Source organism: Pseudochaenichthys georgianus, chromosome 22 (assembly GCF_902827115.2).
Source record: "Pseudochaenichthys georgianus chromosome 22, fPseGeo1.2, whole genome shotgun sequence".
Classification (NCBI taxonomy): Eukaryota; Metazoa; Chordata; class Actinopteri; order Perciformes; family Channichthyidae; genus Pseudochaenichthys; species Pseudochaenichthys georgianus.
This window is the reverse complement of record NC_047524.1, coordinates 16884609-16899081: the sequence shown is the minus strand read 5'-3', so window position 1 is coordinate 16899081 and position 14473 is coordinate 16884609. Positions and strand designations below refer to the sequence as shown.

The 14473-nt window shown below is 42.1% G+C and overlaps 1 protein-coding gene across 2 annotated transcripts in view; it reads right to left on the bottom strand.

Moving 5' to 3' along the window:
* LOC117467679 (latent-transforming growth factor beta-binding protein 2-like) overlaps positions 1-14473 on the bottom strand; it is an 87634-nt gene that overhangs the window by 67381 nt on the left and 5780 nt on the right. For both annotated transcript variants that reach the window (XM_034111484.1, XM_034111487.1), the window contains exon 3: positions 6452-6713. In XM_034111484.1, the coding sequence (XP_033967375.1) occupies positions 6452-6713 (262 nt within the window). The remainder of the gene's footprint in view (positions 1-6451; positions 6714-14473) is intronic.

Below are 14473 nucleotides of genomic sequence, written 5' to 3'. Positions count from 1 at the left end.
GAGGACAGCAGGCCTCCACAGCTGAGTCTGCACTCTGTTGACCCACAGGAGCACAGAGGTACCAAAACCACAAACCGTGGCAGAGGATGTCCAATTGTGCTACGGAAAGCCCTGTCCCATGTCAAACTGGAGAAAAATACCGCTCGATTTAACCTACATGTTACCAGTAGGATCAGTTTTTTAAACAAATTAAGAACAGCAGTTATTAAGATCCATGATTTTGGTGGTGCCTATATTTCACATTTGAATACACGTAATATTACAATTGTACTATATATACGATATATTTCACATTTAAATGATACATGACAGAGATGTACTTACTTTTTGTTATTTGGGGGGGGTGTTTGTTGATATTATGGATTGTCAAGAATGTGATTTTCTTTTCTTTTGACCACTTGAAGAATAGTTGTTACTGCTATTATAACTAATAGAGATTCCAAATAAAGTAAATATCACAAGGGAAAACACACCAGGGACCAAGGTCAGGGTAAAGGTACAGTTTAAAGCTTCAGAACGCAACACACACACACGTCTGTAATTCACAATTGAGAAAACCATTTAACCTGAACCTGTTCAAGTTCATTTCCAGTCTTCCCATGCAGGGATACAAATCACAGCTCGAGACACTGTCATATGCCTGATTTAGAAGCAAAATAGAGGCTTATTCAGACGAGAGCAGAACATACAACCTGTGGGAATTACCCTGCACTTCGCTCCTCTTCTCTACTTCAGCCCCGGCTCCCCATCTGCAGGCCTCCTCTGTGTTGGCAGCGGCCGAAAAGGGAGACAAGAGGACGATTCTGGACACGTCCTCTTTGAGTAATATAGCAGACTGCCAGGTGGTATAGTAGGAAAACTTTCCCAGGCTGAATGTTTAGATATACATTTTAGTTTTACACACATACCCTATCAAAGTGGTCTTTTTAGGCAAATTTCCATTCTCCTTTTTCTTTTTTTAAGGTCTGTTACACTTGATACCTGTGATTCATTGGTGATCACGGTTACCAAGAACATGGGTAATGATATTAAAACAACATTTCACCTAAGGGATTTTGACGGTAGCTCCCGTCAGCGCTGGTGGTGTGGTCTGTCTGGAGTGGGAGTGAAAGCGACCAGTGATCCATGATTAACATGGAGAACTCCCGCTATGACCACAGTTTCCTCTGAGAAACGGCTGTGTGGCTATGCGCAAAGCCTTGAGTCAACAATCCACATAACCGCCAGCCATATTAGTCACTAGGCAAGCTGTGGGGCTGATATAAGCATAACAGTTAATGCAGAGAAAGCCGCATGCCTCACCCTCTTAAGGGTCGTTCTGCTCCATGTCACTGGGTGTTTTTGTTTTTCTTCAACATCTCAATATGTTACTGTTTGGGACCCAATTTGTTAATCATCCCTGAGTTAGAGTGTGCTTTACAACATTGCACAAGGAAAACACGTTAACAGGCTAAGACATTTATACAATAATGTATCGAAATTCATTTTTGATTTAGTTTAAATAAAGAACCAGTGGTAATAACACTGATTAAATGTCAATAACTTAAAACTCAGGCATCTTCAGACTACCAATCCGATACCAGTGCAGTCTTTTCCCAACATTTGAATACTGTATACATCATCACATGGAACTCAGTACAATAATTTTTACTCAGTAGCATTACGTTTTCCACATTGTACTGAGGTATCGTGTGAATGACAACATTTTCTAACACTAAAAACTTTTGACAAAAGCCACCTTTGTTCTTTGACAGTACTTAAATAATAACTCTAAATGCAAACTCTACCCAAGACATGACAATACCTTCTGTCAATTGCACATTCATCATAGTGGTGTAGAAGAATGACAATATATTCCTTAGGTAACAAAGTGAAACGTTCAAAAAGAATAACTGTGTGCACTATCACTATACATCTCTGTTCTCAGGTAGCGGCTGCCAGCTATCCTGAGTGTGATTATGTAACAGAGACGAGAGAGAGAGATGACCTTTGGAGAGACGACCTGCTCGCTGCGCACACATCCTGCTCTGCCCTGCTCTGTTTCCTGCTGAGCGGACTGATGTCAGAGAACGGTGGGGGTATACAGTAGAGTTGATACGGAGGACTCATAGGAGGTGATGAATACGTCCTCTGTGCGTTATCACAGTTCCAGCTCAGCCAGAAGTGTTCACCACTGGCCCTGACCTCCATACTGGGAGTTGACAGACCTAGCTGTGATATGCAGGATCTCGTGCTGACAGGACAAGCTCTTTCACTACTGCTGAGCACAGCGCCCAGCGCCCACAGGAAATACTGGTTAACAGTGAAAGACATTTAGACAGAGAAGGGAATTGATATATGTTGCCAGATGCATATAGGATGTACCTATTTTAAATCTAACAGGTGTAATCCTACAGAACAGCCAGCTGGGACAATTTAGACAGTTTAAATGGTCAGAGGAGGAATTGGAGGACTGGAGAAAGAAGTACAAGAAAAGTTGTATTCCCATGTCCCAGAATCCCACTGAACAGAAGGCTCCTCATATGTTTTGTTCATCCAAACAAGACTTTTATTCTAGGCTGTCAGTGATAAATGTGTTGCATTCATTCAGTAGGACTATTCAGGAAGCAGTTTATTATTTAAGATAACATTTCAGGAGGCAGGTTTGCCCACACAGGACTGTCAACATGGCAGCTGTGGTTAGATTTGACAGAGCGGAATTCCCTCTGAATGTGGTGGACAGATCTGTCACGGTGAAAATGACTTTGCTTTCTGTCTGAAGGTTTATTATGAGAAAACTGCAAATGAATGACTCTAAAGGCCGCTACACACCAACCTGAGACCAAAGAACGCGTACCGAAGGCGTCCCGACTTTTACGTCCGCTACCTTGTCTGCGTCGGCTACGCCGCCCGCCTACGCCGCCCGCCTACGAACACACCGCAAAGACTTCAGTCGGCGAGTGGCAATAACTGTCCTTACCAGCAGGCAGCGGTAGTGTGTATTCGTCATTCAAAAGAAGCAACAGCCAATCAGAGTGATTTCTTTGGCCGACTTTCTTTGGCCGACTTTCTTTGGCCGATTCAACATGTTAATTCAACATGTTGAATCGGACGCGGGAGGTGTGAAAATGTGCCGTAAAGCAACGATGGTGTGGGACACACCAACCTGAGTAGGGTGCGGCGAATGCCCGACTGCCTCTGACGGCCTCTGACTCCCAAAATCGGGTAGATGTGTCAGGGCCTTATAGGAAGATGCTAGCTTAGCTTCAAGCCTGGAAAGGATACTGTTAAGCTATCAAAATGTGTTGATTGGCTAATTGCATCAAGTCCTTTATATTGGCCCTTTGAAACAAGTCATTTGATTGGTCGATTGAATCGAGCCATTTGTTTGACCAATTTAATTTAGTCATTTGATTGGCCAATTGGATCGAGTCACGTGACTGGCCCATTGGATTGAGCCATTTTAATGGCCCTTTATATTTGGCCATTGTCAAGTAACCTATGGGAAGTCGGCCATTTTACATTCAATTTTGTTTTGGGGGTCACTGCAATAAAATGCAGCATCAGGCAGCGTCTCCCCCACGCCACAGACAGACATGAATGTGAGAGGACTCATTCATTGCGGTTTGCAGCTTCAATTAACCATATGATCCATTTCTCTCTAAGTCTCATTCCTTCTCCACTCTATTTCTTGTTCTTGGCGCCACTTGATAGGCTGGGTCAGTAACAGGGTGCTGCTGACATAACAAGCCAAGTCTGCTCCAAGAAAGACATATATAGTACCTCACACCTTCTCTAGTAGGGAGAAAGTACTGGCTGAGTGTTTCATGTGTAGGCTGGCCTTTGCTCCCTCAGCATAGTTGGGACAAGACCAACATGAGCTAACTGTCAGTTGTCCTGGCTTCTTTTCTCACTCGTAATTGAGTCTTGGCACTGATGTTGTCTCTATCTGAACCTCACTCTCTGTGACCTCACATTGCTCGTGCTTTCCTGGCTTTGGACGCAGTGGAACATCAGCCTGATATTTGAAACCAAGACTTGCATCCACCACTTTTCCAGGGGGGAACCTGTCCCACCCCTAAAAGATCATTCTAGACTGGGAGAATGCAGAACATTTGCAGCAGTTCACAAGGCTTGGGCTCTACATGTGAATTATAAAAGTACTGAAATAAGAAGTAAGTAAAGTATTCCAATTCAAATGTACTAATGTGTAAAGGAAGACTTTTTTATATTTCGGCAGAAGCTTTAAGTCTGTCCTGCAGATTTCAGAAAACATGTTTGTTGAAAGAACTAATAATTAGATTAGTCTGAGCTGCGTGCTTGAATATTTTTGCACTTCACCAAAGGGAAATGATCCATCTTGAACTTAACAGCACCTCTTAGTCAACTTCTGCAGAAACATGAAAGACGGACACAGTCATAGTAGGGGCATTCGTGACTCAGGCAAACTGTCTGCCTCTTAATGTTGAACCTGCAGCCTTGTCTCTTGCGATTTGTCGCAGACCTGTGACTCAGGACGCAAAAATGTCCTGTGAGTCAAGAACAAAGACAACATATGCACAGCAACTGTGCAGTCCTCAAAGGGCTTGTATTGATTAGAAGATTTACTACAACTCTAAGATAATCGTTTCGGGAAAGAGGATGTACAAAAAAAAGTATTTTATGAACCATCTGCCAAAACATTTAGTAGTTTTACTGAGCTACCACAAACATGTGGAGGGCTCAGCCAGCATTGTTCATAACACCAGCAAAAGCACAAAATGACAAAAAAAAGACCCTCGCAAATAGCACAAGAAGCACCATGAGTGCCAGATGTAATTGAGAATGTTTAAGTGGTTTGGTAAAGAGAAAGTACCCAGATGACAAACTGGCTAAAAAGTGAATGTGGACCTCATGAGGTCATGCAGGGCCCAAACAAATTGTGACACTTTAACCGACTGTGAGTGGATAAGAAAAGCTCCGGGCGAGAATCCCAAATGGAGCATAATTTGACAAGATAAGTCTAAACCTGTAAGCAATAAAGACCTGTCAAAATTCTTCCCTGAAACAATTATTTACTTTCAGCACCCTCCACCATGAATCTTCTTGCCATGGTTATGCAATGAATCAAACAAAAAAGTTATTTCCAACAAGATTGGAATTACTGGAATTAAAACAGTCAGACGTTCAAGCCAAGAAACGATTAGGCCCGTCTGATTAGTAGTTCTTTGGAGGGTTTGCTGAATGCACTAAAAGAGGCCTTCATCCAAGCAATTATTAGTTGGATACATTATAGTCACCGTTATTCCAACAAATCAAAGAACAAAGTCAAAGCCTAAAGAAAATATAATCTCCCAGCTCTATTTTCACAGCACATAGCACGGGTAATACTCCTGCCTGGTAAATCATGTAATATTTTCCTACATTTCACAGATTTACCTTAATGCTTTCTCAAGCATGGCAGCAAGTGGCAGTAAATGCTGACTTGCTTTACTCTGTATTTGTTTTACTTATAGTGTATCAAAGATTTAACTTATAAACCCGTTCATCTGGTTTTAATTTATTGCAAAGATAAATACAACCAGCGCTGAACAGCAGTGTAATGAACTACTGTTTGTTGAAGAGTGTTTGATCATTTCTTATAGCGCAGTGTACCATTTGTTTTTCTATGATCCTGCCTGTGTGACAGTATTGGTAGCTTGAAAAAAATATCTCTCAGTGAAAAGCCACAGAATAATAAATTCACCAATTAAATAAAAAATATTGCATATACTCAAATGAAGTCTGGCTTCAGACAAAAAAGTCTGGTTTCTCTGTCTGCAGGGCTGACATTGTAAATAAGGAGATACAAAACCTGCTTACGTAAGTTCTATTCTCCGTTACATTATCACGCAAAATTGTGCCATTGACCAATTGAAAATTATCCTGGTAGTATTGACGTTTGATCAAAGATCCAGGAGAAATGATCAAACTCTTTTTTACTGCTCCATAAACAGGAATGGTTAAGTGAAAGCCTTAATACAATAATTGATGGTATTAATACATATTTTTAACAAATTGTGTGAACTAATTGTCCCATTAATGACCAAACTTACTATCTGTCCGACAGTTAAAGCTAGCATTAGTTAGTTACTTGGGAAGCTACTTGGCTATGACATCTTTTTGTTACCCTTTACAATATATGTTTATTAAATGAAATCATCTAGAAACATGATGGAAAACCTATTGTGTCTGAATGGCTACCCTCAATTTGTGAAACTCCTTCTAAATGGTTAAGGTTAGGCATTGACCACACACTAGTGTAATAGATGTGTGTTCATCAATTACACTAGTTCACCAACTACCCTGGTGTAACCGGGCCATAATTAACAGTCGATGGAAGACCATTAAAACATATTATTGGTTATTTTTTGACCGATCCTTCTTTGGCAAAGCTATGAGACTCTTCCCGGCTATTATAAGAAGCGTTAGGCAGCACAGCTGCATCACTCACACAGGCAGTCTGGTGGTCGCAGGTCGTGGGGGCTGGACCTTCGTGGTATCGATGGCCTGCCTTTCTGACGGCCTTCTCCGCGGTTGGTCTCTCTGGAAAGGGTTGGTCCCGGGTTGAATGCGCCTCAGGGCTCCTCCATCACGGATGTACACCTGCTCTGGAGCCACCTCCTCACAGCGGGGCCCCTGGAAGCCTGAGCGACACACGCAGGTCTGTGGCCGGCTGCAGGAGCCACGGTTCTGGCAGGGGGGCTGGCAGTCAGCTGAAGAAAGAGCACAGATGGAGATCAAGTTTTCAGCAGGTCATGTTAGAGCATGTGCCCCCCTTGTATGAAGGAGCAGTAGCAGAAAGACTTTCCCTGATCTCAACACCGGGGCTCACTTTAAATTGATTCAATCAAGGGGCCATTAGTTTCACTTCTCAACCTTCTCTGTCCCTTTCCTTCAGCAGAGGGCCTGAAGGGGCTGTCATGTTCAATTTCTCTTGAGTCTTTAACTGCCCTGTTTAGTCTAAATGTATATGATCACTTACATTAAATCCTTATCCAATTTCTGGCTGAGGTAAAGCCTATACTTCAGGTCCATCAGTTAAGTGCCGCCAGCATTTCTATACAAAGTGAGTTCCTTAAAATATATTTCTTCACTGATCTAGAATCCAGTGAGGGCTTTCACTGTAACACAGGAAGCTTAAAAAGCCAATGAAAGTAAGAGACCATAAAAACATGAGCGAATGGGAAAAAACTCAACGTCAACTGTAAATAGCTGACACTTCATCCACTAAATGCCTGTGTCTTTTATTTGAAAAACAAACAAAACCTGTAGGGGCTTACTTTACTTTAAGAGGAATGCGTGCATAATATTACCAATAGTCTTCAAGCTTACAGTCTTAAGAACATGTCATGGTCATGGAAAAATAATATGTGTCACTCTACCAGCATCACACTCCAGATACTGAAAAACCCTGCGGCACGCAGAGCAAAGTAAACAGCCTCTTGATCTTGTGACACAAATGTATGGCGTGGGCCGCGTGGACGGCACTTGAGGATTTATGACATTATCCTCAAACAGTAAATCAGGCCACTGGTCGGTGGTGGTTAAAGCAAACGGCGGCGCTCTGTCAACAGGGCTGAGGAATGCTATTGACACAGATGCTGTGGACACTGACAGATCGCAGGCAGGAACACTGCCACCGCTCTTGGCAGGGACGAGTGCTGGCAGTCGGAAAAAAGGGCCCCACTGGTGGCGAACAGCGCATTACCTGCTGTGAGTTTCCTGTTGTTGCCACTCTGCTCAGACTCAAGGGGATAATTTATGGGTTTTTTTAAGTGAAGGCACACTGGACCCTAAAAATGTCTGTTCTTGGTGACATGAGGTTTAAAGTGACACAAGGAAAATGACAGCAGCGCGTAACAACCGTACAGAACACAAAGAGTGCCACATCAGGCTCTTCAGTACATTTGAGTTGTCTTAGATGATGCACACTTATTGAAAGAGCACTGCATTAAGCATCATCAGCGTGTGGTACAGTGAGAAAACACATTGAAGATTAAATATCAAGCCACCCTCTTCTGCCAATCAGGTTGACCAGTTTTTATTTAGAAACCAATTCACTAGAGTATTTTGATTTAACTACTATGAGGAAAATGTAGCCCCTTTTTTGATTAAGCATACACATTTAAAGAGATGTGGTTGTGGATATATATAACTTGGTGTGTGATCCGAATTTTCCATCATGGGATAAAGTAGGAATTGCCTGGGCTCTGTTTGGCAAGGAGTTAAATCAATCATCTAACTAAAGTACGTGCTGGCTGGCTGCCACCGCCTCGTCCGGAGTCTGTTTAACCTCAAGTTTGGGGATGAAGAGGTGGATCCAATAGTCCACAGATTCCAGTGACATTATGCCACAGGGGGAGAACTTGGTAATGTGTGAGACTGTGTTCTTCAAATAAACCGTCTGAATTAATATGAGAAACAGTGCAGGTAAGAAAAAGAATCCAATGAATGAAGTAGGCGGCTGGCTGATGATGGGACATGTGGCTCGTTTTCAGCCATGGGACACACAGAAATGACACCAGACAAACATGTCGCCTGTGCTGACAGTAAAATGGACAGGTCAGTGACTCTGGGCCAGACATGTGCCCCACATGAAGCCTGTTGGCCGGCCGCAGCGTATCCTGCCACTGCCTGTCTGTGTTGTCTCTGGGCCCTGCCTCTGGGCTGTTGAACACATTGTCGCAGTAATTGCTGTCATGCAGATTTGTCTTGCACATCATTAAAACTAATTGGCTCACATTCCATCCATTTTACAAATATGTGCAGCAATTATTGCTTTGCGAGAGTAATAATAAAATGGGAATCCATCAGAAATAAAAGAAAATAAATGGCAAACATTCCTGGCATTGCCACTTCACCCTCAATTATAACTAAGACGGACTGGCCAAGTTTTGCAAGACTGTGTTGAGATCCAGTCATCTGAAAAGGGGAGACTGTTGGCAGCTTTGAACCCTTCAAACAAACATGCTGATCCAGGACAATCTGTATGAAACACATTATTAATGCGGACACAGCACTTTCTTTCCCCTAAAAATATATCTTCAACTTTACATTTAGGTGGGTCTGAGGTCTTTTCTCCCTTCAGTCCTCAAACCTAAGCTACATAAGGATATTTTAAGGAGGCCTAAAGAAAACGCCTGACGGCCATCTTTCTGCATATAGTGTTCACTTCGGAGTAAAGGGATCACTTCTGTAAGAATATAAACCTTAAAAGGTATTTCTGTAGTCAAAGTTAGAGGCAAATGCACAGTAATTCTGTAGGTAATAAAGTAACCGTAGGTTCTTTATAGAGCTAAGCATGGTTCACATTTCTCTAGTGGGCTACAGTTACCTGTTATAAGCGGATTGTATGTGCATGCCTATATTAGGAAAATTACCATTCTCGCTCCCCCCTTTCACTGGACTCTAATTTCCAACTAAGAGCTTGTTTCCAGTTCATTACAATCCGCCAGAGATTCACCGTTCCCCACTCTGTGACTCAGAGTAACACAACCCATCAAACCTTTACAGTCATTTCATTCAGCAAGGGGCCATTTGAAACCAATATCCGACATAACTCAAACATGTAGAGAAATCTCCTCACTTTACGCAGGTCAGCAGTGCTACCAGAGGTAATTTGATCTTTTTTGAAAATAATATTGATAATGAAAGCATAATCGCCAGAATCTTGGGAAGGACTTTCTCCAGGCTGAGCGCATTAGCGCCATTATGAGATTTAGAGGCTGGGAGCTGCTCCAGAGATTTAAATTTAGTAGAATACGAGAAAAGGCTTGACTAAAGTCCCTTTCAACACTGTAATTAAAGAGAGGAAGTTAGAAAATATCAATGAAAGTAAAAATGACAGTTGCAGCAATTTACCTAGCACTGTCTGTTTCAGTGTAGCCATTTCTGGTTTGATTCTAGGAGATACGATAAAATAACAGTGTTAAATCTATAGAAAGAATGTGTGTATATACATGCGGATGCAATGTTGGTCAAGAATGTTAAGCCTCAGCGATGTATGAATGGGTGCATGATTGATAAAGTATGAAGGTGAAGAATGAAGTATGTAAAGGTCTTTGAAGCGTCTCGAAGACTGGATAAGGAGCTAAAGTACAGTCCATTTACCAATTAAATTAGGTCCTAAAATTTGCTCTGAATTTAAAGCAACCGTATATAGACAATTGTAAAACTCTTGTCACTGAAACGTAGTCTGTTCAACATCCTGCGATGACAGCAAGAGCCTCTTTTTAGGAGTTACCACTGAACCTGAGAGATCTCATGAAATAGGTCAAGTGTTGAGGATTGTGGGAGGCAGCAGGGGTAAGCAAGCTTAAGATTTGCCTCTCATCCGGACTAGCTATCCGCTAAGGGAGTAAGAATTGGTCTATTGAGCAGTTAATACAATTGCCTCTCAATGCTAATCATTTCAAGTGAGTGTTAATCTCTTTACAGCATGTGATTTCCACATGGTTGCCATTGCAAATGCTATCGCTTCAGGCTTGCCAAACGCTAACTTAACCAAACTGTTACTGAAACTCTAAAGTTCTCTATCAGTCCTAATCAGAACCAGAACGAAGGAGTCTGACACTGTTTGACTAATCCTTTATTTTTCTCTTTGTGGTAAATCTTACAAGGGTAATATTTCACCGGATTAAGGTGCCTATGTCATGGATGCACATATTTCAATCAGTGTGGGCGTTTTGGTCCAATACAGTAGTTGTAGCTTTTATTCTCCGAACCCACCTCAGCTCTGTGTGGGGATTTTGTTAACCTACACTTGACCCATGACACTGTGTACATTACTTTTAGCCGCGCTATATCGTGCCTCCACCCCTCAGACTCCCACATTCAGATTCTAATGAGCCACATGCTGGGGCGCTCTGTCAAGGATATCTGGATCTGGGGGCGTACACCCGCAACATGTAAAGCTGACTCTGAGAGACGTGGTGTTCACCAAAAAGCCACAAACCCCATCCTCCTGAGGGATCACATCGCAACAACTTCCATATGGTCTTTAAGCAGGAGAGTGCCATGATATATGGTTGACTACAGTCTGACTTAACAACACTGGGGCCTCAGCGAGCGTGTGTGTGACTGAAGGAGAGGGGTGCTGGTTGTTAATGTTGCTTTGTAACTGTCAATCAAGCCCATTCTTGCTTTTCAGGCTTTCTGCGAAGAGATAGGCGGTAGTCGTCAACTTTTTGCATCATGAAAGCGTGTTATTAGAGAATATCTTTCATCTAAACATAGCCATGTTTGTTCTACTTCTTCATTACCATAATATAGCAGCTCATGAACAAGAATGTGCAAATAAACAAGAAATAAATTCAACAGGAAGATGTCTCGGTCCAGACGCTGAACAGTACATCATTTGGACCACACTTTCGTCTATGGTAGCAATTAGAAAAACATGTGGCGCAGGAGGCAAAAAACAGAACGCAATTGCAACCTTTAAGCAGACACACCAGCTGGAGTGGAGAAAGCAGCACTCCTGGTTTGTGGAGAAGAGCAAAGAACGAGCTGTCCAGCATGTTAATGATGGGGTTTGGGCCAATGGGGTGTGTATTGATTACAGGATATGTCCAATGGACCATAACTCTCTGCAGGGCTGCCAAGGGAGTGTCATGCCCCTAAACTAAACCCCCACAAATCCACACACGACATATAAAGCTGAGGAAGGCTCTGTGGCTGTATGTGCGGCAGTCATTTCAAATGAAGTCACCAGAAACACCAGCGTTTTAAAAACCTCCTCCTGTTCTTGTAAAACAGAGGACGCCGCTCACAAGGTTTGGTTCTCATCTGCTGTGGGAAAGTAGGTTTTTCTTTTGGAATATGAATGCCTCAATGCTGCAGAATGATGACAATGTATTATTAAATAGGTGAGATATTCATCATCGTACAAAGCTGCCTATGACATTTGATGTATTAAACTGCACATTTTCCATTGGATATCAACTTATAACTAATTAATTTAGCATTGCTGTAAAATTGTATCCTAGTGACTCAGCGGGGCATTGTTCACCCTGCATCATGTGCTTCACTTCAGCTCATGACCTAGCTGAATGTCACTATCCTAAGAAGTGCCATAAAACCATAACAGTACAGTTCATTCATTCAATTGTTATGCATAATAAAGTCTTTCCTACCATTAAAAACAAAGCACATGACAAGTTAAAATAAAAGCAAATATCACAGAGCTATGTGGGTGCTTTTGCCTTTGAGGCAACCTTTTGAAGATCAAGTCTTAGTTTGAATGCAGAGGGCAAAGTTCACTGTAAGACTAAATCCAAATATAGGAGGATATTCTATTGTGTAGCAAATAAAAAGCAAAGCGAGACGGCTTGTATCTATTAGGTGAAGATGGTGAACCTACATTTTTGCGTACTGTTTTGGAGGTCAGAAAGCGTTCGCACGTGTTTGTCCTTGATACTTCTCCAGCTGCTTCACACATGTTGTAGCAAAAGAAGAGCATAACTGTAAAAGGGATTCACACACAACAGCAACTGTGGATGTGTATAGTTTTGCTATGACTGTTTGGAATATTTTTTTCACATAAAACCCACATTGGGATGGTTTGATATCTGTCATGGTGAACAGCTGCTTCAATCTCTGAACATAAGACTTACATGCTTTCACAACACTGGAGGGCTTCAATCATACTTAAACTACACTGGGAACAAGGTGGTAAATAGGAAACATGCTACACATGATATATTTAGTTTGGAAAGAGAAGGAAAGTTACCTTGTCATGAGAGAGGTAAGCAAGAGAGAGAGAGAGAGAGAGAGAGAGAGAGAGAGAGAGAGGGAGAGAGAGAGAGAGACTTTCTGCATGAGGAGTTATTTTAGGGTTGGGTGAGGCCCTGAGATGCACAGCAGGCCAAAGAAAGCTGGAAGGCAATCAAAAAGAAACTATTTTCTACCACGTTTCACTCTGTCAATCACCAACTGCTTCAGAGACTGAAAACAACTGTATTCCTCCCTGTGAACGATGCACCTTTCATCTGCACTCTCTGAGACAGTGAGGGGTTTAAATGAAACGACATCTGCTTTTTTTAGAGGGTCATGCTCCTGCCGCTGGCAGAAAGTTGCCATGTGTGTTGCGTGCTTTCGCCAAAATATTGTGATGTATAGTGTGGTGAAAACAATTCCGTTAACGCCGGCACTTTAGGGAGCATTATGAGCTCAGGTTAAATATAAAGCCAGTTCCTGTCTGTGCTGCAGGGAGTCTGAAGGCCCCCAGTCTGTAAGTATTCTATATTGTCCCGTACATTCACTGTGTGTGGTAGACTATGCCATTAATCCAATTACTAAAACAGCCATGTCAACTGGAGGAGCCAGAGCAACACAACATCAATCTGATGTATAGTGACCCTGGCAGTATGAGCGGCGCCGACACCTACTGTAGCATTCCTCTTCAGCGAGCCGTGTGTGGTTTTGGTGACATAACCATTGGATGGATTTCAGTGAGATTTGATACAGACATTCTTGTCCCCCTTGGAATGAATTTCAATTTCTTCAATACTTAGTTAATGACAAAATACCTGCAACACACATGCCACTGTAAGCTGACCTTTGTTCTTAGTGCTAATTTCCTCAGGCAAGGAGGTTGTGTTTTCGGGTTGGTTACTTTGTCAGCAGAATAAAGGAAAAACTACTGCGGAAATGTTAATGACATTTGGTGGAATGGTGAAGCACGGGCCAGGGATGAGCGGATCTTAATCATGGGACAGATGCACTCATTATCTTTCACATGGTAAACATTCCATCTGCTCAAAACAGATATTGACATTTAGCTCGAAGAGAAAGCTGTGTCTAAAGTAAGGACAGCCTCACAGACCTTTGTTGTAAAACTAGGAGGTATCTGACTTGCCAAAGGGATCCGTTACCTCAGTCTGTGCCTCCTGGTAGCCTATCCAAGAATCCATTTACAGCTAGGTATGAGTGAAAGCCACTTTGAAAAGGTGCAAAGATAAGACTGAAGCCTCTGAAAGCCGATACAAAGGAGGACAGATTAAACTCAACTCTATTCTCCGGTAACACTGGCTTTTAAAGGTCTTACTTTAATTGTTTTTTCCCAAGAAATGTGGTTAACCAAAACGGCAAAACAGCAATTCTTCACAGAATTACCACCTAATTCGGGGTTACTGTATTTACACATAAACTTGCCAGCAATTTAAACTTTCATCCTATTATCACGTCTAAGTAGCTTACTATTTTGTAAACAGATTTCTGTAACTACAATCTGATACACATTTTATAGAACAACTTGCTCTTGTGTGCCAATTACTGTCACATACAAGATTCCCACAGCTTCCTAAAGTGGTGTAAGATTACATGAAATCCGGTTGAAAATGTTCCAAAGGGATTTTGATCCAGACGTTCAGCTGACCATCTGCAGTGTTCAGCACAAACACTTCCTCAGTATTGCAGCTGACAGACAGTCAAACAAGGCTACTGGTGGGCTGTGGCTGCGTGAGGATACAATATG